The following is a 23,688-nucleotide window of genomic DNA, read 5'->3' as shown; positions in this document are numbered from 1 at the left end:
CAAATGCTTTTTCTGCATCGATTGAGATGATCATGTGGTTTTTGTCCTTTCTCTTGTTGATGTGATGTATTACACTGATTGATTTGCGTATGTTGAACCAGCCTTGTGTCCCTGGGATGAACCCCACTTGGTCATGATGTATAATCTTTTTTATGTGTTGTTGGATTCTATTTGCTAAAATTTTGGTGAGGATTTTGGCGTCTATGTTCATCAGTGATATTGGCCTATAATTCTCTTTTTTTGTAGTGTCTTTGCCTGGTTTTGGTCTCAGGGTGATGGTGGCTTCATAGAATGAGTTTGGGAGTATTCCCTCCTTTTCAATCGTCTGGAAGAGTTTGAGAAGGACTGGTATGAGTTCTTCTTTGTATGTTTGGTAGAATTCCCCGGTGAAGCCGTCTGGTCCTGGACTTTTATTTGTAGGGAGGTTTTTAATTGCTATTTCTATTTCCTTTCTACTGATCGGATTGTTCAAGTGTTCAGATTCTTCTTGATTCAGTTTTGGTGGACAGTATGTTTCCAGAAACTTGTCCATCTCCTCTAGGTTATCCAGTTTGGTTCCATATAGTTTTTCATAATATTCTCGTATGATATTCTGTATTTCTATTTTGTTTGTTGTAATTTCTCCATTTTCCTTTCTTATTTTGCTAATTTGTGCTCTCTCTTTTTTCTTCTTTGTGAGTTTGGCCAGAGGTTTGTCGATTTTATTTACTTTTTCAAAAAACCAGCTTTTGGTTTGGTTGATTTTTTCTATGGTCTTGTTAATCTCTATTGTATTTAATTCCTCTCTGATCTTTATTATTTCCTTCCTTCTGCTGCTTTTTGGGGCTTTTTGTTCTTCTTTTTCTAATTCATTCAGGTGGTGGGTTAAATTGTTTCTTTGAGATGGTTCTTCTTTTTTGAGGAAGGCCTGTATCGCTATAAACTTCCCTCTTAGCACTGCCTTTGCTGTGTCCCATAGGTTTTGAGTGGTTGTGCTTTCATTATCATTTGTCTCAAGGTATTTTTTAATTTCAGCTTTGATTTCCTCATTGATCCATTGTTTTTTCAATAACATATTGTTTAATCTCCATGCTTTCCTTTTTTTCTCCTTTGTTTCTCTGTTGTTGATTTCCAGTTTCATGGCATTGTGGTCAGTAAAGATGCTTGAGATAATTTCTATCTTCTTAAAATTGTTGAGGTTTCTTTTGTGCCCAAGTACATGATCGATCCTGGAAAATGTTCCATGTGCACTTGAAAAGAATGTATATCCTATTTTTGGGGGGTGTAATGCTCTGAAAATATCCACCAAATCTAGTTTTTCTATTGTAGTATTTAATTTCTCTGTTGCCTTGTTTATTTTCTGTCTGGAAGATCTGTCTAGTGATGTTAATGCAGTGTTAAAATCTCCAACTATGATTGTATTCCCATCAATATCCCCCTTTATCTCTGTTAGTAATTCTTGTATGTACTTAGGTGCTCCTATATTGGGTGCATATACATTAACGAGTGTAATATCATCATCATGTATCACTCCTTTAATCATTATAAAATGTCCTTCTTTATCTTTCTTTATGGCCTTTGTTTTAAAGTCTATTTTGTCTGAAATCAGTACTGCAACACCTGCTTTTTTGGCTTTTCCATTTGCATGGAATATCCTTTTCCATCCTTTCACTCTCAATCTGTATGTGTCCTTCTCCCTAAAGTGGGTCTCTTGTATGCAGCATATTGAAGGTTCTTGCTTTATTATCCAGTCTGCCACTCTGTGTCTTTTGACTGGAGCATTTAGTCCATTAACATTTACCGTAATTAATGATAGATGTGTGTTTATTGCCATTTTGAACTTATCTTTGCAGTTGAATTGGTATATCCTCTTTGTTCCTTTCTTCTTCCTTTTGTGGTTTGGTAATTTTCCTTTGTATTATCGAGGATTTTATTTAATTTTTGTGACTCCTTTGTAAATTTTTGGCTTGTGGTTACCCTTTTTTTGTAAATCTATCAACCCATTACTATAACTGTTTTTATTAAACTGATAGTAACATGATCTCAAACCCATCCTACTGTTAAAAAAATTTTAAAAAGAAAGAAAAAAATATTCTATATTTCCCTGCCTCCCTCTCCCACTCTCAGTGATTTGTATGTCTTCTTTTATAATTTCATGTTTACTTTATTTGTAATTCATGAGTTATCGCCTTTCCAGTTCTGTGTTTCTCATTTCTGTAGCATCCTGCTGTTTTTCTATTTAGAATAGCCCTTTCAATATTTCTTTTAGCATGGGTTTAGTGTTGCTAAACTCCTGCAGCTTTTTTTTTTTGTCTGTGAAACTCTTTATTTCTCCTTCTATCCTCAAGGATAGCCTTGCTGGATAAAGGATCCTAGGCTGTATCTTTTTTTCATTCAGGGCTTTGAATATATCTTGCCACTCCCTTCTGGCCTGTAGTGTTTGTGTAGAGAAATCAGCTGAGAGCCTTATGGGGGTTCCCTTGTAACTTACTCTTTGCTTTTCTCTTGCTGCCTTTAGAATCATTTCTTTATCCTTGACTCTGGCCATCTTGATTATGATACGTCTTGGTGTGGGTCTATTTGGGTTCTTCCTGTTTGGGACCCTCTGAGCTTCCTGTACTTGGATATCTGATTCCTTCTTTAAGTTTGGGAAGTTTTCAGTCATGATTTCTTCAAAAACCTTTTCAATCCCCTTTGATCTTTCTTCTCCTTCTGGGACCCCTATTATGCGAAGATTGGGACGCTTTATATTATCCCATAGGTCCCTTATGCTATTTTCATTATTTTTTATTTGCTTCTCTTGTAGTTCTTCTGAATGGGTGCTTTCTATTGCCCTGTCTTCTAGATCACTAATTCGCTCCTCTGCATTATCTAGTCGGCTTTGCACAGCTATTAGATCATTCCTCATCTCTGTCAATGAGTTTACCCATTCTACTTGGCTCTTCTTTATAGCTTCAATTTCATTTTTGACATATTTTATATCTCTAAACACTATCTCTTTTAATTCCTTCAGCAATTCGATCACTCCTTTTTTGAAATCTTGATCTAGTAGGCTATCGATGTCTATTTCGTTGATCTTTCTTTCAGGGGATTTCTCTTGTTCTTTTAATTGGGAAAGGTTTTTCTGCTTCTTCATCTTGCTCATACCTCTCTGGCACTGTGGTTTATGGAGTATCAGTTGTTTATTTTGGTCCTTAAGGATTTTATCTATCTGATGCCTATTTAGGAATAGAACTTAGGAAAAAAAGAAGAAAAAAATAAGAGAGAGAGAGAAAGAATTTCAAAAGAAGGGAGAAAGAGTTTGAAAACAGTGTATAATGAATAATAGAAGAGTGAGTTGAAGCAGAGTATTAATCGGGTTGAGACGTCCTTTTAAAACCTTTACAAAAAAGGGGGGGGGAGATGAATAGATGTATTTGAAACCTGTGTCTAATCAATAGCAGGACATCAAAACCCAAGAGAAATAGAAATGAATTAAGAAGTAAAAATTAAGAGAGTAATAGAAAATAGAACAGGTAAAAACAGATTAAAAAAAAAAGAGGGGGGGGTTTGTCGGTGTTCTCCTGGAGTCTGTGTGCTTTTAATGTGAAGTCTTTCTGTCTTCGTCCTGTTTTGGAAGCTCAGCTTGCTGTTTTCAGAGGCCCTCCGTTGGCGCCCTCTTCTGTGCTGCTCCCAGCACCTGTTGGCAAGCGGATCGCGCCTCCTCCTAACACTGGGTCAGGTGCAGCTCTCCTCTGCTGTGGGTGGGCGGGTCGCTGCCCCTCCGGATGCCGCAGTCAGATGTTGCAGACTGGCCAGGTAGGAGGGCGGGTCATGCCCCCTCCCAGCACCTCAGTCAGGGGCTGTGTTCCTGCCCAAAAGGCGGGGGGGGGGGGGGGGGGGGGCGGCGCTCTCCCTGTACCTGCGCCGCCGGTAGTTCCGCTCTCTGTGCGGCTGCGTGCTCCGCCCTGGTCGGCGCTCCGTAGGTGGGCTCGGGGAAGACCAAGGGACAGCCCTGTCCCTGCTCCAAGCCAAAACCCAGCTCCTTGTTTGTCTTTGTGGAGCAAGTTCTCTGAGGGACCAGGATGGAAGGATCCTATCTGCCCCGGGCTGCAAGCCAGTCTCAGTCTGGCCTTTGAGGCTGCTAAGCCCGTCGGTGCGGATGCAGGTTTCGCCCCCGCCCCCGCCTGAGTGCTCAGCGCGGAGGATATGGCGGCTGTGCCTGAGCCCCACCTCTCTTCCCCCGAAAACTTTCCGCGGGTTTTCAGAGATGCACCCTTCCCCCAAGAGCATATCAACCTTGCTGTTTTATGGAGGGCCCAGGTTGTTCTGTCCTGTGCACCCACAGCCACTGCGCGCAGCCCCTTGCGTTCCCCCTGGGCTGCCGCCATGCAGCCACTTCTGTCCTCCGCCGGGCTTGTGCAGCCTGGCCCTGCCCACCGCTGCCGGCCCACGTCTCAGGCTGGGTGTCGGGGGGACGTTCTGTGCCCGTTTAACTTAGTTCTGTTAGTCATGGGCTGCTCTGTACAGGCTCCCCCTCCGTCCCGCTGGCCTCTCAGTTGGAGAGGGGAGACCCAGCGAGCGAGCGCCAGTCCTCCTTTGCCGCTCCCTCCCCGCGGGACCCGTCCCGCGCTGCTTTGCCTTTTGTTCTTTCTTTTTTCCTTTTCTCCTACCAGATTTTTGGCATCTTTATCTTTTGAAGAGGGCGATGTTCTGTTGGAGTTCCACAGGTGCTCTGGTTGGCTGAGTGGGTCTGTAGATGTGGGTCTTGCTGTATTTGTGGGAGAGGGTGACCTGCGAGCGTCCTTCTACTCCGCCATCTTCTCCGTCCCCCCATAGATTCTTTGTTACTGACTGCTCACCATGCACTGTTGGATCCTAGAGATAAAGTGATGACCAATACAGTGCCACTGTCTCCAAACTGGTAATAATCTAATGAGTAATAGAATAAAGGAAACAGGGAGTTAAGTACTATACATGTGGCATAAAAAAGTGTGTTAAAGGAGCACTTAGGAGGGAAACCCAACTGAGTCTAGGAAGATCAAAGTGAGAGATCAAGGAAGGCTTTCTGGTGGTGGTGTCTGTGCTGATTGATCATATGAAGGCTGGGGGAAGAATAGTCCCTGTGGATAAATCAACACATAGAAAAGCAAGAGAAAGCATACTTCGGGCCAAATGTTTGGATTGTTTCTTTGGTATCGAGAGTTACCATTCACTCAGGGTTTCTGCATATCCCACATCCTCTAAGAATACCTCACAGGCTGGCCCCAGAGAACTGTTGTTATTAATAATCACATTGCCCCACTTTGAGGAAAGATATACTTCAGGCTTGATAATAAGGATGAAAAACTAAGCAATTCAAAGTCTATTCTGATGCTACCAGCTTAAGAGGCGAGGTGGTGAAGATTCGGTTGTTGGCAGCATGACGACCACGGCCTCCGTCACTGTTCTCCATCTCAGGGTGGCCCCAGCCTCCTCTCCCTGCCCACCACCCACACACCACCTGATGTTCCCTCAGAGCCGAACCAGCCCTCAGGATGGCACCCAGAGCCTTACTGCAGACATGCTGCTGAGAATAGGCTTTTTTGTCCATTTGATTACCCTCCTTTCATTTTTGTCTGTTTTACCACAATCCTAAAGTTGAGGGCGATTTCGATCTCAGGTGTTTATGCAGCCTTCCTGGTACACCTTTCCTTTTCTTTTTACTTAATGTAATTTTTGTCTTCAAATGTTCCTGAGAAAATGTGTCGCATTATGGACTAAAAACCTGTCCAGTCTTATTCTACCATAGGAACTAATCTGAAGGACCAAAAACTACCAGGAAGACTATTAAACTGAGTGAAAACGTATCATTCTTTGACATATTGATTCATTTGTTCAATTAAACATTTCATAAGGAACAGTAAAAAATGGAGTACTATAGTATTTTAGAGTCCTTTTAATATACAGTTTCTCATGTGTTCAGAACTTAATTCATTTCTTCTTAACTTGGTTAACACAGGAGAAGAAAACCTCCTGGCGATTTTACGACGAAGATGGTGGAAGTATATGATCCTGGGCCTCATAGACTTGGAAGCAAATTACCTGGTGGTCAAGGCTTACCAGTACACGACTCTGACCAGTATCCAGGTACCGAATACACTCCTGTCCGTCTCATCTTCCTCATTTTCCCCGTGCGGTTTACTGTCAGTCACTTGGGAATCTGAATACATGCCTGTAACTTTTGCAGCAAGAGGGAAATCAGCTGTGTAAAAATGAACCTGAACTTTATTTCTATGCCCTTTTAATTTTTCTTAATTCAAGTGTAATTGGACATCTCTTTCTTCTTTGTTCCAAGTATATACCTGAAGAACCATTGACAATGTGGGAAAATAATTTGTAACTAAAACTACTGCCTACTAGTCTTATGTCAGTAGGAGAATCAGTAATAAGCATAAAAGTAAATCTATTTTAAGCACAACTTACAATATTTTAGAATATGTTAATGGACTTTGATTAAGTAATCAACGTGCTTAAGAATCTTTTCTATTAGCTTTCCTTGATGTGTAGATTTTGAAACTTGAAGGGACAAAATTTTTCCTAAAAGGACAAGATTTAAGTTTCTAAAATGTGTTAGGCATAAAGATTACCACTACATCTTTCCTCCCTCCCTCTCTTTTTCTTTTATGCCATTGTGTGTACACACACACACACACACAATTGCAAATTTAACTTAAGTTTTCACGATTTTCACCAAACACCACTTACATTTCTCATCAAGCCATAGTAATAGTCTTGGCTATTCTGTTTCACCCTTACTTTTCTTTTTATGGCAATATTAGGAATTTTATAATCATTACAGAGCTCCAGGATGGATACAAAACATTGTTCACTTATCAGATTTTACTTAGATTCGATACCTCAGCATTACTGCCACTCCAATAATTTGCTTAGAAACAACAATAACAAAAAATGAAGAAACAAAATAAAAAGCTTTCCAATGTCTCTTAAACAATAACTGATTACACTGGGAAGAACAAAAAAAAAAATGAAGAAACAAACAAGCAAACAAACCACTTGAGAAAATTCAGATTATATAGATTGAATGGGAAGCTATCTAAATCAGATTTAGATGGGGCTCCATGCTTCTTCCTGCATACCCAATGAGAGACAGAAAGGATGCTTGCCTATAACCATTGAATAGAAGTCCAGAGTTCTATTTAGTTGGCCCACACTGTTGGGAGGGGAATGCTATCTGATAATTGACTTAGATCTGGACTTTCTGGACCAATACAGGATGAGATTTCTCTGACTTGTTTAGACAAATGTTTCTCAGCAGGGGAACTCCTGGCATTTTAGGTAGGAAAAAATTTCATGATGTAAGTCCATTTCCTACCTTATAAGTCATTTAAGATTTCTGGTCCCTACCCGCTAAATCCCAGTAGCATTTTTCAGCCTTTGTAACAACTAAAAGTGTCCCCATGGATTCCCAAATGCTCTCTAGCAGAGAGGTACCATCTCTGGGTGAGAATCACTAGCTCGCCGGTCAGCACTCACTCCCACCAAATCATGTATCTGTCACCTGTTAAGGGAGAGGTGAGGTGGACAGATCCTGGGAGAACCAGAATGCTCTACACCCAGCCTGGCTCCCACTCACTTCAACAAGCCCCACAATGACAACAGATTTCTCCCTCTGTCTCTCTCCTGTGCTCCCATGGCACTTTGTTTTGTAGCTCTGTCTTCAGTCTGTCTTACCTAAGAATGATGTTTGACTGTTTCCACCTACTTCACCAAGCTGGGAGCGCTTGCACAGCAAGGATGATTTATTGTTCACCTTTGAATCTCTAGTACCTGCTAGGAAACCCAGCACATTCTAGGTACTCAATAAATGTTTAAAGAAGTTAATTAAATTGCACTGATTTCCAGTATTTGGGGGGACAGAAATTCCCAGGAGTTATACCCATAGAGTAGAGAACTCTCTCTCCTTGGCTGAGGCCCCTGAAATGTCTATACAGGGATATTGAAAGAAGAAAGAGAGGAATGTTGGCTTCATGGCAACCTGAACCCACTGGCTCAGAGCCAAAAACTATAAATGGCCTAGGGGAGAATGAAGAGGAAACTACCCCCTTAGGAAATCCAGTTGACTTTTATTTTCTTTTGTTAAGCATTAAAAAGTCACAACCACTTGCTGGTTGCATAAGTTCTATGGGGTTTTAGTAAAGTTTTTTTCAATTTGTTTGATTTTTTTTTTTTTTGGTAAACAGTAACAATTTTTTCTTAACAGCTGTCCCCTTGTCCTCAATTTTTTTTCAGCCCATGTTATACACAACTACTAATCCATCTTGCCACCTCCCTCAAATTAGCTGTTTGACATCCCATTTGATGCTGCATTCTATGAAAAGTTTATTTTAATTCTGTTGAAAGACAGTAAAATAATAATTCTACTGAAGTATCAGTTGGTCTTCATTATAATTTATTGAGCAAGGGGATGGAGGAAGTAAAAAGCAAGTCAAATCTAACAGTTCCAGAACCATTTTGCTACCTACAAAAAGATAAGTCTATTAATTAAATGGTCAGAATAGAAAGCATTTGCTCTGGGAACCATATCTGTCCTGCTGTTTTGTAATTTAATTCTGTTTACTCATTGTAAATCAGTGGAACTAACAAGGACCTATAATGACTCTCCCTAGTTTCTATAAATATTAATTCAGCCTTTAGCTTTTATTCATATTAATCAATAAGGAAAGTACATTAATTAAGCATCTAAGAAATGCGCTAGTTATTGCAGGCGACGTAACGGGAAATGAATCAACCTTGCCCTCCAGGAGCTTATGAACTTGTAAAGGGGACAAGAGGTTCAGTCTATTGATAGTAACATCACGTAGGGCGAGAGAACGGACGCCTAAGTGCTACAGTGTTCAAAGGAGACAGAGATGATGTTTATTTGCAAAGACAAGAAAGAACCCATTCAGATGAGTCTGTAAGACTGGATAAAGTGTAGAGAGGATAAAATGTAGGTATAGCTTTGCACCTGGAGTGGAGAGCATGATGAAAGCCCAGGGGCAGGAAACCTGAGGAATATGATTGGAGAACAGTTATTCCAGTTTGATTCATCCAGTCACTTAAAAAATAAGTACTGAATACATCTGTGTTCAGGACAGCATATTAGGTAATGAGCAGTTGTGAGCAAAAATAGATACTTTCTGTATTTTCATGGAGCTTCCAGGGAGATGGGAAAGGCAGCCTTTGGTCAAATAACAAAATGCATGGATAGATCGATATCGGCAGGGATAAGTGTTCTAAAAGAAAGCAACAGAATTCTACAAAAACATTTGTCAAAACAACCTGACCTAAACTGGAAGGTTGGGGAAGATCTCAGCACTGGTGATGGAGCTGAGATCTACAAGAGAAATGGAAGAAGAGCTGGAAGAGAAAGAGGTCCAAGCAAAGAGGACCACGTGCTCAAGGCTCCGTGGTGGGAAGGACTGAGGCAAGAACAAGGTTGTGGGCAAGGAGGATGAAGAAAAGAGTGACACAAGATGGGCTGGGGAAGGAGGCAGGGCCCAGACTCTCCAAGTCTTGACATCCAGGTCAAGGGTTTGAGTCTATAGGCTGAGAGCCATGGGAAGCCAAATTTGAGTTTAAAAAACAATCAGGCTGTGGTGTAGAGAACAAATTGCAGCCGTGGGTGCTCATAAAGGGATAAAGGAAAATAGAGCCAAAAAGTTAAGTTGGGGTCATATTATAGGAGGTCTTCAATGCCAGGATGAGGTGTATGACAGTATGACTTAACTTTGTAAGTAAAAGAGAACCACAAAGGTTTCTGAGGAAAGAAATGATAGGATGTGACCAACAGCCCATTTTCAAATCACTTCTGTTTTAGTAACACGGTTTTCATTACTAGTTGGCAGAACAACAAATACTTTTGTTTTCTGATTCTCTTAAACACAGCAATGTCGAGCAAAAAGACATGAAGAGACTGTGCTTTATCCTCTCGACCTTCCAGTTCATTCACTAAACTTGTGGTTAAATGTCACAAACAACTGATAATTGAAGCATGAGAGGAAATAAACATATTTTTTGAAATGACTGTAGACTTGCAGGGAATTGCAAAACCATACAGGATTCTTTGAACTGTTCACACAACTTTTCCCAATGGTGATGTTTTATATGACATTAGTATGAAGTCAAAACCAGCATACTAACATTGGTACACTACTGTTAACTAGACTACAGACCTTAATCAGTTTTCGTTCATTTTCCTTCCCTCCTTTAATGTGTGTGTGTGTTTGTGTGTGTGTGCTCATGCAGTTCTACACCATTTGATCCATGATTAGGTTTGTGTAATCACTACCCCAATTAGGGTACAGAACTGTCCCATCACCCGTGAGGTTTTCCCTCATGAAACCCCGATGAAGTCACTCGCATTCCACCATCCTCACCCCTGTTGTCTGGCAATCACTACTCTATTCTCTATGTAAGTTTGTCAGCTAGAGAATGCTGTATAAAATGGAATCATACAGATTTTAACTTTTGGAGATTGACTTTTTCATTAAGCGTAATGCCCTTAAGTCCATCCAAATTGTTGTATGTATCAGTAGTTTGTTCCTTTTTATTGCTGAGTAGTGCCCCATGGTAGAAATCTCCCAGAGTTTGACCATCACCTGGTGAAGGACATTTGGGTTGTTTCCAGCTTTGGGTTTTTACAAATAAAGCTGCTATGGCATTCATGTGCAGGTTTTTGTATTTCTCTGGGATAAATGTTCAAAAGTGCAATGGATCACATGGAAAGTGACTATTTGGTTGTAGAAACAGACAAACAACATTTCAGAGTGCCACTGTACCATTTACATTCCCACCAGCAATGTATAAGTGACCCCATTGCTCTCCACCCTCACCAGCATTTGGTGTTATCATTGTTTTTTATTTTAGCCATTCTTAAAAGTGTGTGGTGATATTTCACTGTGGTTTTAATTTGCGATTCCCTAATGGCTAATAACATTGAACAGCTTTTGGAAAAAAAAATTTTTTTTAACTTTGCTTTATATTAGGAAGCTAAAGAAAGTTAACAATGGCAAAAGAGATAACACTGATTCAGGGAAAAGATGATGAAAGACATTGAATGAAGAAACCCAGCTGTTTCCTTTATTAGAAAGTCAAAGGAAAGATGGTAACACCATCATGTTGGATTGATAAGGATTTTATTCTAAAGACACATTTGTGGGTTTGTATCTCTTGACTTGTAGAGAATGAATAGGTGCCTGTGACTTTGAGACAGATTAGCAATGACATTTGAATAAATTCTAAAAGCCATGCTATTTTTATAACTGTGCTGTATGAACCATTTGAGGAGAAATACCAGCTTTATAACTTCTCACCCAACGTCTTTTCAGCTTTCCTCAGCCATGTAATACTAAAATGCAAACAGATGAAACTAGTGCATCTGTGAAATAAGAAAAAAGCAGGTCTTTTCAAACCTGATAGTTTGGTAATTAAAATTAACTCACATTAGAAATAATTTCCAGCTCTCTTGCTAGCCATGCTGAGGAGTTTGTACCTCTAACACATCCTCTCATTCACACAGTGCATGTGTATGAGCTCTTCCCATTCTTTAACCAGTTTCCCAGGAGCAAAGAAGAAGAAAGAAATCTCTCTAGCCCTGATTATTTTCCTTCTGCCCCACTCCACTGCTTAGGCATGTTAGCAAAGGTTACTGCAGAATGAAGGCAGCCTCTCCAATTTGTAGTGTAGTATCTAACCCTGGGACTAATTCTATAAGACATTCACATGCAACATACATGTGTAATATACACAACATACTGCAACATATACATGCAACAATTTTTTTTATGAAAGCGATGACTTTCTGTAACCTTTAGGTCTTTCTAGGTCCACTCTTTCTGAATTTTGAGTAAACTAGGAATTAAGTTGTACAAGATAGCAAAAGGCTGGGTAATTCGTACTTCTTTATGTGTTTCTGGAGTCTAAAGTTTAAGCCAAATGACTAGATTTGGCATACAGATGCCTTTATTGATTAAAAAATGCCAGTGCTGTGGCTAGATGCTGGGGACACAGCTACTGATCAGACCTGAGCTCTACCGTAGGATAGTGGACAGCTACATCAACAATTAGAATACAGTCTGGGAGGGAGATGGAAAAAGTGTGCAATCAGCCAGTGGACACAGGAGAGAGTTGCCTCTCACCCTCAAGATTTATATAACAATGGTCCCATAGTCAAGAAGTTGTGACACATAGAGAAGGTCATTAAGCAGACTTTTATTTGTAGCTAACCTGCATTTCCACCTCCATGAATGAGCAGAGAGAAAGCACGCCCATGCACATTAGAAACATGTCCCGTGGGCTTGAGCTTATGATTATGAGCTCAGCCTTTAAAACTGCATTTCCTTCTTTATCCTTGCTGTTTTTACCTGTCCCTGGTGCAGGACAGCGGCAGCTTAATGACTATTCAAGAGCTGTTTTAAAGTACATTTAAAGGCAAAGCATTCAAAAGCAAAGTTCTTACCCCTAAAGGGATCATGATATTCTGACTCTCAGATTTCTTAGATCCGAACTTCCTATTCTCATGATCGTGAGAATAACTTAAATATGTAGCAGTCTAAATCTAAATACTTGATTGAGTGCTGCACAGTTTTTTGTCAGCCTTTAGTCCTGATGTAGGGGATAGCCCCTTGCACATCATCAAAGAAACACACTAAAACTGTCTTCAATCTTGATTTAGCTCCATATTATGTACATCCCTAAACGTGTCTTAAAATGTGTTCTGCCAAACTGACTTCTCCAAAAGGGAGTTTCATATTCTATCTCCACTGACTCTGGTCCTCTGGGCTGGTCCCATGGGCTGGTGCCCCAGATGCCATCAGTAGTTCCGTTGAAATGTCAGGGGACCGTCTCTCTCCCTTCCTTCCACTATACTCTGTGACAGCCTTGCTCACAGGAAAACACGCATTTGATCCTGTCTTGACTCTGTCTCTTCATCTTCACTTTCCTTATTGTAACTGTCACTTTCTACTTTATATGATCGTCATTTATTTGCATATTCCCTCTCTCCTTCAAGTCTGTAAGATTCTGGATGTGAGACCGGTGTACCTGATACACTGTAAGCACTGACTAAATGTCTGATGTTTGAATAAATGCAGAAACAATTCATCTTTGTCTCCTTCACAAGATCATGCACATATAGATGCCAAAAATAGAGGAAATATTTGAATTAAAAAGGTAGTAAGTGAAAGGATAACTTTCTAAGGGCCAGTTATTAGGCAGGGCACCGCAAGTGACCTTTAGTAGTTTTATCATCAGTGAGTGCATTTATTCCCACAGGACCCAGGTTTGGAACTCTAAACACCTTTTAAGTATTCTGCTATGCTCTGGGGATGTAAAGATGATGGGAAAGAAAACTGTCCTGGCTCTCAAGAAGTTCCAGTGTTATAGGCAAAGCCTGGATGCAGAACCGGTCATGCTATTCTTAGGTGTCCAAAGCAACTATACCTTCTTTATATACTATAGTTGACCTAATCTTCATAGTGAACCTACCCCAAACATCCTCAAGCTAGCTAAATAGCAGTGGGTAGAGGGAAAAGTCTGATTGGATGTAAAACTTGCCAGTTTCTTCCAGTTTTAAAACTTTCCTTGGATATTTCAGTTGCTTTTGGACAAATGCTCAACCTTTCAGAATTCCTCTCTCCCATGTTCGCTTTTCATGTTGAGTCTCTAGCATGACTTTTGGCTTCACCTTAGTCCTTTGACTGCTGCTCACCATTGGGCAGTGGCCAGTTGTTGAGTGTGCACTTGCTGGACTGGACATGGATCTGCAGCTCGGTTCTATGCCTGGCATCCTGCTGGCCCCTGCTGCTCTCTTCCGTTTGCTGGCTGCCCCCCTGATTCTGGTTGTTGCTGTGGACCTCCAGGTATCTGGCTGTGAATGCATTTGGTCTCCAGCCATGGTGGTTCCTGTCACATAGAACTTCCTACCCCAGGTCAGCCAGCCTGCACCCCTTTGCAGAGCACTCAGACTTCGGGCCAAACAGGAGCTGAGAAGAATTCTGGGGAGCGAGAGTGTGCCACCAATGACTCTTCACCTCTGTTTGTTCTCAAATGTGGCCTCTCGGGCTGGTGTGCTGCTGTCCAAGAGGAAACCTTTCAATTTCCCCTCAAACTATCTAGAATTCTTTCTCCCCATTGGGACTTCAACTCAGAGAAGGCACCTCTGGGCACATATGATTCCCAACTGGTTTCTCCCACGTCAATTTCCTTTCCTCTGGCCACGTCCCCAGGTGGGAGGCACCAGTGTTGCCCTCCCTATTCCTCTGTCACAAGGACTTCCTGGACTCACATCCTCCTTTTGGGACATCTGGCCTCCTGGCTCAGTCCTAAGGGAGGAAGGGGCGACCTTCCACACGCCGGAGGAAACTCTGATGGAGTTGGTGATATTGATTCTTGATACATTGGAGGGAGAATTACAGAACTTTGAATCCCTTCTCTGTCCACAAACCTGACTTTCTAGACCCTTCCTTGCTATAGGGGTCAGGAAAATCAGCTTTGTGTTTGAAAGCTGATCAGTGACTTCTCTGTTCTATAAAGAACTGGCTCATTTCCCCCATGGCTAGTTGTACAAGTAGAAGGCTGTATGGGGCACGATTTAAGGGGGAAAATTAAATTTCCAAAAAGTGTTATCCTATTTTGCTGGAAGAAAGGTCTGTAAACAAATTACAGTGCAGCGTGAAAGGCAGTAAAATGGATCTATACACAAAATACTAAGGGATTTTAGAGATGGAGTGACTGGGTCCGTTAGTGACAGGGATGACCCTCGAGGACACATTTTGATGGGGTGTACTCCTAGCTTTTTACTGACAATATGAATCAGACACTAAAACTGTACAACTTGATTCCCTGGTGATCATCAGCTCTGTTGGTTCATGTAGCTGAGCCGTAAGTGAGATGCCCTTAGATGTTTGTTTTCTTTCTCTCTGAGCATCAGTTTCCCCTCTTATAAAGTAAGAATTTAAAAGCCTGCCTCCTGGTGTGGTTGTGGCATGCAAATGTAACACTGCGTCCAGTGGTCTGTGTTTCTCCACCAGCTCTAAGGCAGAAATAATGCAACAGATGATAACATGTTATTGTTCTGATCCTGCCACCATCTCCTGGTGCAGACACCAGCATCTTTCTCAGTGAAATTCCTCTGTCCTTCCTACAAATAGACCTTTCTCTGGTCTTGCGATACTGGTTATCCATGTGACAACCAGCTGGCCAACCTGGGATACCCACAAGGCCTCCAATATGCTTGATAAATGCCAGCTCCTTTTACTCACATATTTTCCACTTCACGTGTTCTTCCCATTGATCCAATTTAAGAAAGAAAAAAAATAATAAGATGCATGTTGCCTAACCTACTCCATCTTCTCACTCTCCCTCTCGGACAGCAAATTTTAGAAGAGCAATGAAACAATTCACAGTTGCCTGCAAAGAGATCTAGGTGAAAGAACTTGCTAGAGACACAAGGAGAAGGTTATGGGAAACCTACATTCCAGTGAGCTTTGGCCCTGATTGATCACTGTGTTATCTCAGGTAGGACCACTTGCCAGTCAGTAAGAGGTGAAATCTCATAAAGATTAATGAGATTGCTACCAGGTATGAACAAAATTCTTCCAAACCCCTCTGCTTGAGAGTAGAAATATCAAGGGAAATTGTACAAGCCAATATGGTAATATCCTGTTTGGAATCATGTTTTCACAGCACCAGGGGCCAAACAGACCCTAAAGCCCTGGAATGCTGTTGCCTGACACGTAAAATCAAGAAAAATTTCTCCTTTGATACTGATGTTCCACCTTTTCTGCAGGGAACACATTCCTGAAATAATACTTCCAAATAAATGTTTATAAATAATTTATATTTTTAACACACAGGGACATGTACAGAGTGTTTCTTGTAAGTTGAAAAATCATTTTGTACTATGAATAATAACTCATATTTGTTTCCTTAGGTAGTCTTTCCGAGTTTGCAAAAAGTGAGACACACCTACAGGCCAAGGTTACACCACACACAAGGATTCATATGTTTCAGAGTTAGTGGCCAAGTTGCCTAGCCTGGCATATTTGGTGGGTAAGGGTGAATAGCCCAGGTGGGAAGACCCAGGAAGCCCAGCCTTGGGTATCCCCAAGCCTGCCTTATGCTCACACAGATTAATCTGTTAATGCTTGATTGCTTTAGGCCTTCTGAGTATGTGCGCACCATACAGAATTGCTGGAATTGTGGGCAGATGATTGTACAAATGAACAGTTTTAATGAATGTTTTTATTCATTTAAGTAAGGAATCACAAATAAAGCTAGGAGTGTGTGTGTGTGTGTGTGTGTGTGTGTGTGTTCACGTACACATGTGTAAGAGAGAGAGACAGAAAGACAGAGAGACAGAGAGAAACCAGACAGAGACAGAAAGAAAGCATAGCATTGAAAACAGAAGTTTTCTAATGGCCACCTAAATAAAATTTTAAAACTCAAATTTTTCTTTACTTCGGAGACTTATGACTTATAAGCCTTGATACAACCTAATTTTAATTAATTTTTTTAAAGTAAGAATATTCCAATTAGCCATGCTTTAAGATCTTGCCAATTAGAGTATGCTCATTGGCTGAACATGTTCATTTGGCCTTTTAAAGTGATTTTTATAGATATGAAAACTTTTCATGGAAGTTTAGAATCATGTTGTTATTTCAAGTCATCCTTCCTGACTTTCTTGAAGCAAAATTCTATAAATAACATTGGTAATTTCTCATAGTTTTCTCCGGATAATTACTCCCTGGTTCCTGAAACATTAAAAATCATTAATACAATAAAAGAGAAAGTCAAAGATTTTCTTTGTTGGATAGAGGATTTGAGAATTTTTTTAAACCAATTATCTAGTTTTGGCTCATTTTAGGAAACAGTCCTGTACCCTAGAAAGGATTTAGAGGACACAATATGAAAGATAATGGACTTGAAAAGAACTAGTTTGCAACAAATAGCTTCCATAATTAGGCAATGTAACATGAAAATTAAGAATAAACAAACTCCAAATAGTTTCATTAGAAACAAACTTCTGTATAAGAATTCTCTTTACTTTTTAAATAAAAATGTCCTTAAGTAATAATGATATTTTACTATATAAGATTTAAACAAAGTAGCTTAGTAAATAGCATAATTAATATATTCAAATCCATGTTCAAAGGGCGTATCTTTTATTATTATACACTTACTGTGATGTGACTACCATCATTCAAAATATTTTAGAATTTCCGTCTCGAAATCTTCAGAGCCAATTTTAAGTCATGCAAATTTCTTTATAATTTATCCTTCCTTTGGATCCAGAAAGTATTATCTAGCTTAATTCCAGCACTTTGGTTCTTTCCAAAAAAATATATCTTCCGCTCAAAGAATGAGCAGTTGCCTCCATTAAGGATATTCCAGTGAGTGCTCTGAAGGCAATTTCAAAGAATTCACACTGGTTTTGAGCAATGAGAGCTTCATTAAAATACACCCATGACCTTCAGAGTGAGACCCTTGAGTGACAGCCATGTTCAGATGAATGAATTCCAGTGTGTTAAAGAAGATTAGGTATGTAAACACCTGCACACTCTGCTCAATAAGCAGCAGTTTCTTTCCCTTAAAAAAAAAAATCCTCATTGTTTTCAAGGCATACCTTTCATTATGCATGAACATAGCTGCTGTAGTGGCAGAATAATGGCCCTCCAAAGGTGTCAGCGTTCTAATCCCTGTAACAGATAAATACGTTACTTTGCTTTCCAGTGTGTTATACTGCTTTAAGGGAAAAGGGATTCTGCGGACGTGATTAAGTTAACAAAGCTGAGATGATGCCATGATCACAGATTATCTGAGTGGCCCCAGTGTTATCACGAAAGTCCTTTGAAGAGAGGGTCAGGAGTCAGAGAGGAGAGGAGATGTGACGATGGAAGTAAAGGTGAGAGTCAGAGAGAGATTTCAAGATGCTACATTCCTGGTTTGGAAGGTGGAGGGAGGAGCCACAACCAAGGAATGCAGGCAGCCCCTCAAAGCCGAAAAAAGAACGGAAAGGGCTTATTCCCTAGAGTCTCCCAAGGGAACACGGGCCTGGCATTACTTTCATTTTAGGACTTCTGACCTCCAGAACTGTAAGAGAATGAATTTGCATTGTTTTAAGCCACTAAGTTTGTGGTCATTTGTTACAGCAGCAATAAGAAACAAATACAGTTGGAGGTGGTATTTATTTATTTATTTTTAATCTTTTAATTTTTTTTATTGAAGTATAGTCAGTTTACAATGTTGTGTTAATTTCTGGTGTAAAGCATAGGGATTCAGTTATATATATATGATCCTTTTTGTATTCTTTTTCATTATAGGTGATTACAAGGTATTGAATATAGTTCCCTGTGCTACACAGTAGAACCTTGTTGTTTATCTATTTTATATATAGTAGTTAGTATCTGCAAATCCCAAACTCCCAGTTTATCCCTTCACCCGCCTTTCCCCTCTAGTAACCATCAGTTTGTTTTCTATGCCTGTGAGTCTGTTTCTGAACGACAGCTGGAGAGAATACTTAATTCCTCCCCTGCCCCACCAGCCAGATTTGAAGGCGCTGACCTTTGGAGGGCTTTCTCCAAAAACAGCCAGAAACACAGATGCCAGAGCAGGCTTCTCATGCCCATCTGTGTTGGTGTTTTCATTCTTTGAGAAAAAGATGCTCCCTTTTCTCGATGAGCTCCTTGGAGAAGCACTTTGGTGCTGTCTGCCACGGATAGATGCGCAAGAAGACATTTCCATGCCGTGACTCGTTGCTTTTACAGAAGCGCTCATTTTGACTCAACCACTACACAGAATTTACCTGTAATAAATGATTAAAGTCAAAGGGTTTCCTTGCACTTAAAAAAAGAAAAAATAAGTGCATAGCCTGCTTCCCTTGGGAATGCATTTGAAGGGATGTGTTTGTTTGTAAATCATAAATCAATAAAAGCCCGTGAGCTGCTTTCAGACTGAAGGATACAGTTTTAAAGCTGTGAGACTTTTTAAGACTCAGACAATGAGAACTCACAAAGGCACCATTATATGAGAAGGTAGTGGGGGTTAGTTTTGTCCCCCTTCTTCCTGTCCTCCCTCTTGTTTCTATCTTCTGGGTCGGGGCCATTTCCAGTTCAAGAGCCCTTGAGCTGGAAGACAGAGTGTGCCTGGGCATCTTCCGGGGCCATCAAGGTAGGGGGCTTCATGATCACTTTAGGAGTTGTGACACCATCTGGGCCAGAGAATGATGACAGGAACCAGCAACTGCACGGGACACTCACCTTTAGGTCCTCTTGCCCGAAATCATCTCAATGAGCAGCTTTAGGCAGTACCAGTCACCTCAGTGACAATACCAGTTCCCTCGAATCTCCCCAGATCGTTCCGAGAAATCAAAATTATTCCGTCACAGTTTCTGCAGTCACTCAACATTTACTTTCTGCAAATGAGATAAACAGTTCTGGACTTTGCTCACACGTCGGTGAGCTCTTCCCTGACCACTCGGTTTAAAATCACAATCCTGCCCCTTTCAACTCTCCTGCCCTCTCCCCTGCTTCCTTTTTCTCCATAGCTCTTATCACCTACATACTATATATTTAACTTGTCTGCCTCTTCTTACACAAGATTACAAACCCCCATAAGGGGGAATTTTTTTATTACCTAGATTTTTTTATTTCCTAGAGTGGTACCTGGCATGTAGGAGATGCTCCATAAACATTTTTGAAGGAATTAATAAAATACTTAAGGGGCTCTGCTGTATGCCAAGCACCATCCCAACTGCAGGAGGTATCACTGAGTGCAAGAGGGGAGGACTCCTTTCCTTCTGGAAGGGATTGTGTTTGAGCATAAGTGCAATTCAGTAATACAGAGACCAATGGAAGATCCTGAGGGGGCACTCAGTCTCTACTTAGGAAGTCAGAGAGGGCTTCCTGGAGGAAGTATTGTCCTCACTGAGCTGTGAAAGATAAGACTGAGTGGGCCCAGCAAGGAATCCTGAGAGAGGTGGACGTGAGAACTGCAGGCAGGGGAACAACATATGCAAAGAAATGAATCAAGAAAGACCGTGGCACGTTAAGCAACTAAACTCCGGCATGGAGTTTGAAGAAGGAAACGGTCAGACAAGAGGATGAAGGGATAGCTGGTGACAGATCACAAAGGGATTTAGAGGCCATGTTAGGGAATCTGGGGTTGATCCTGAGGGTGGTCAGTGTGGAAATGACATAATGCGATTTGCAATTTAGAAAAATTCACAGGGTTTAATGAGGAAGGGGCAGACAGGATGGGCAAGTGAAGAGACTCTAGAGAAATTTAGGCAGCTAAAAAGACAGGACTTGGTAACTCATTTGATGTGTGGGTGAAGAAGAAGGTAGTCATTCATGTGCTGTGCAAATATTTATGAAACCTCTATTATATATACCCTTCCATGGTGCTGGACATAGAGCAGGAAGAAGATAGTGCTTTTGCCCTCATGAAGCTTCCCTTCCAAGTCATGCTTAGTTTTCATTCTTTGTCTCTCCCGTAGGATGCAAGGGAGTGAGATATGCAAAGCTATGGGGGAGAGAGTTCTCAGCAAAGGGAACAGTACAAGGATAAAGGCCCTGAGCATGCGTGTTTAAGAAATGGAAAGAGTGAATGAGTTACTAGTAGTAAAAGGTGACACTGAAAAAGGAGGTAGGGGCCAGATGACAGAAGGCTGTGTAAGTCAAGGAAAGGAGTTTGGCTTTGTCCTGAGGAAAATCATTAGAGCGTTTAAGACAGGGGCTTGATATGACTTAATCTATTATTTGGAGATCCCTGTGGCTGTGGCTGCTCATGGAGAACTGATTATACAGGAGGAAGAGTAGACAAGATTAGACAGTCAGGTGGCTACTAACTGAAAGGTGATGGGGACTCAAAGCCAAGTGGCAACTATGGCGGTGGCTAGAGGTGGTTGGGTGCATTTATAAGATAAAGCCAACAGAATTTTCTGAGTGTTTGAATGGGGGATGGTGAAGTTCAGGAGAAAAAAAGAAGAGTGGAGAGTGACTCCTTAGTCACTGGCCTGAGCCACTGGGTTGTGTCATGCGGTGAAATGAGGAAAACTGGAGAAGAGCAGGTGTAGAGCCAAAAATCAAGGGTTCTGTTTGGCCATGTAGGTCTAAGTGTCCTGTTAGACCTCCTGGCAGAGCTCAGGATAGGTGGTGGCTGGGTATATGGCTCTGGAGTTCAAGGGAAGACATCATTTGAAGTCATTTCATATAGATGATGCTGAAAGGCATGGTAGATTGGATCACCAATGGAATCAGTATAAATGGAGGAAAGCCAGCTGAGAAGAGCCCAATGTGGTAAGAGGAGACCCTGGAAGCAACTCAAGAAATTGTTTCAAGAGGGAAGGAGTGATCCTTAGATGCCAGACACGCAGGGCAGACCTGAGCAACTAAGTGGCTAGTGGTCCCATTCACCGAGGGGAGAGTCAGGGGAGGAAGACCAATTTAGGTGCATGGTTGAGCCATGCTGAGCTAAAGGCATTTTTGGTATATCCACACCAGATCAGCAGGTGGTTGAATGACTTGACTGTACAGCTGGATCCAGATTTGAGAGGCAAATTTGGAAGCCATCAGCACTGAGAAGACCTTGAAAGCCAGAACAGTAGGTGAAACCTCCCAGGGTGAATGTGGAGAGTTGAGAAGAGACACTGACGCAAAGTCCTTTGAGAGATGAGAATAGATCTAGGAGCGCACAGACCAGGGACCCAAAAATGAGTCTGTGCAGGAGGCGGGAGAGACGAAATAAGGGGCAGAGGGAGGCCTGGCAGGTAAGTATGCCCACCAGAGGAGGGAATGTCAGATGCTGCACTGAATAAGGGACGGACTGAAATGTCTCCACCAGGTTCAGAAACAGTGGAGGGATTTTTGAGCAATTTTGATGGTGCCTGGGGACCAGAATGCAAACTGCACTGAGGTGAGGGGTTGAATGGATGTTGAAGAGATGGAGACCGTGGCTGAATGCAGCTCCTTTCAAGAAGGCTGTCAGGAGAGGAAGTAAGAGTTGGGGAAGGGCCAGACGGCAGCATATGTAGGATGTGAAATGGGAGAGCCAAGCACTGAACCTTAAACACACCCATAATGAGGGACAAAAAGAACAAAATGAGTCCGCAAAACAACGGAAGCAAAAGAGAGGAAGGAGGAAAAAGAGACAGACAGGAGAGAAGGGAATTAGAGGACAGAGTGGTTAATGATGCCCAATGCTGCAGCCAGGTTTGGTCAAAAGTGGCCACGCAAGGTAGCTGTGGTCATCATGGCAAAGGGAGTTGTTGGTCTTGATGGAGCTTGAGGAGTGAATGGGGCCAAGGTAGCAGAAGCAAATTGTTGATTAATCTTTCAGGAAGCCTGACAGTGAAGACGGAAAGATAAATAGCTACCGGACAATTGGGCATCAAGGGTGAGATCGGGGCATGTCTATGTGGTGAAGGAAAACAGCCAGCAGAGAGCGAGGGATGGAGATCTGGTAGGGACACAGCACAGCTGCAGGAGCATGGTTCCTCGGGGGGCAGGAGGGGACGGTCCCAAAGAACAAGGGGCAGAATCTCTGTCAGTGCCAGGCAAGTCTTTAGAAAGAAGTGTTCATTGACAACTGTCCACTTGAACCTAGATGTAGAGTGTTTTGATCATGCTCAGCACCTGTAGCAATTCTGAGCATGCAGCAGGCATTCAATAAATATCTGCTGACCAAAGAAATAAATGACAAGTATAAGGTGATGAAATCTGATTTTGCCTTTTTTTAATAAAACCTGGAATAGTCAAATTAGACCTCAAGATAAACCCCACAAGGTACAAGATGTTTTCCTCTAGCTTTTGAAATTGTTTCTCCCTGCTGTTTTAATGTTGGGAGGAATCAAAAGTAGTGCAAAATTAATGTAAAATTAATATTTTATCAGAAAACATTCATTTCCTTCAATATGTGCTTTGAAATGTGTACTTTCTTTAATGTTATTGTTAATGTTCTTAGGTTCATGAATTCCATAAATGAAAAATACAATTTAGTAGTGATTGGATGACTTAAGGCAATCCCTTCTCCAAAAATATTCAAGACAGCTACCCTGTATCAGAGATCCATCACTAAAATGAAATGATTGTAATTCTCATACACTTTCTCGTATACCTTTCACTTTCTTTAATATAAAAAAATGCTGACAACCAGTGATTATTTTTTCAATACCTTCAGAGTCTGCCCTCTCTCCCAAAGTGCTCTCAATGTAAGAGAGTGCAGAAGCCCGCTAGATTGAGTTGAGGCTGACCCAGCCTAGACCACTAATTATAACTGTATCCTATATGCTTTCTACTGTACCTGGACCTTGACGGCTTAAGCTCCCTTTGTGTAAGGAGAATGGCAGACCCGGGACCACATCCTGGCTCTGGCTCTACTATGTGTCTTCGCGTAAGTTGCCTGTTATCTTTAGCACTCCGTTTTGTCATCTATAAAATGGGAAAAATAAGAACCCAGCATTGTACCTGTTACATGGTAGACACTCAGTAGCTGTTAATTCCTTGCATTCTGCTTTTGGAATCTAGTTTGCTGATAATCAGAGCTTGTTTCTAAACCTGATTAAAGCTCCCATGATGCTCATCCAGTAGGAATTTGTCCTCTGGGACAACTCTGCTCTCACGCAAGGCAGACCTCCCTGCAGCAGAGCTAAAGAGTGTGTCTCCCTAATTATCGGTATCTTCCAGTGGT

The 23,688-nt window shown here is 41.3% G+C and overlaps 1 protein-coding gene across 1 annotated transcript in view; it reads left to right on the top strand.

Moving 5' to 3' along the window:
• SLC35F1 (solute carrier family 35 member F1) overlaps nt 1-23,688 on the top strand; it is a 352,447-nt gene that overhangs the window by 273,657 nt on the left and 55,102 nt on the right. Inside the window, exon 3 of the mRNA XM_074368432.1 lies at nt 5,960-6,087. Coding sequence (XP_074224533.1) covers nt 5,960-6,087 — 128 coding nt within the window. The remainder of the gene's footprint in view (nt 1-5,959; nt 6,088-23,688) is intronic.

This window comes from Camelus bactrianus, chromosome 8, assembly GCF_048773025.1.
Source record: "Camelus bactrianus isolate YW-2024 breed Bactrian camel chromosome 8, ASM4877302v1, whole genome shotgun sequence".
Taxonomy (NCBI): Eukaryota; Metazoa; Chordata; class Mammalia; order Artiodactyla; family Camelidae; genus Camelus; species Camelus bactrianus.
This window is presented reverse-complemented; position numbering and strand designations above follow the sequence as displayed.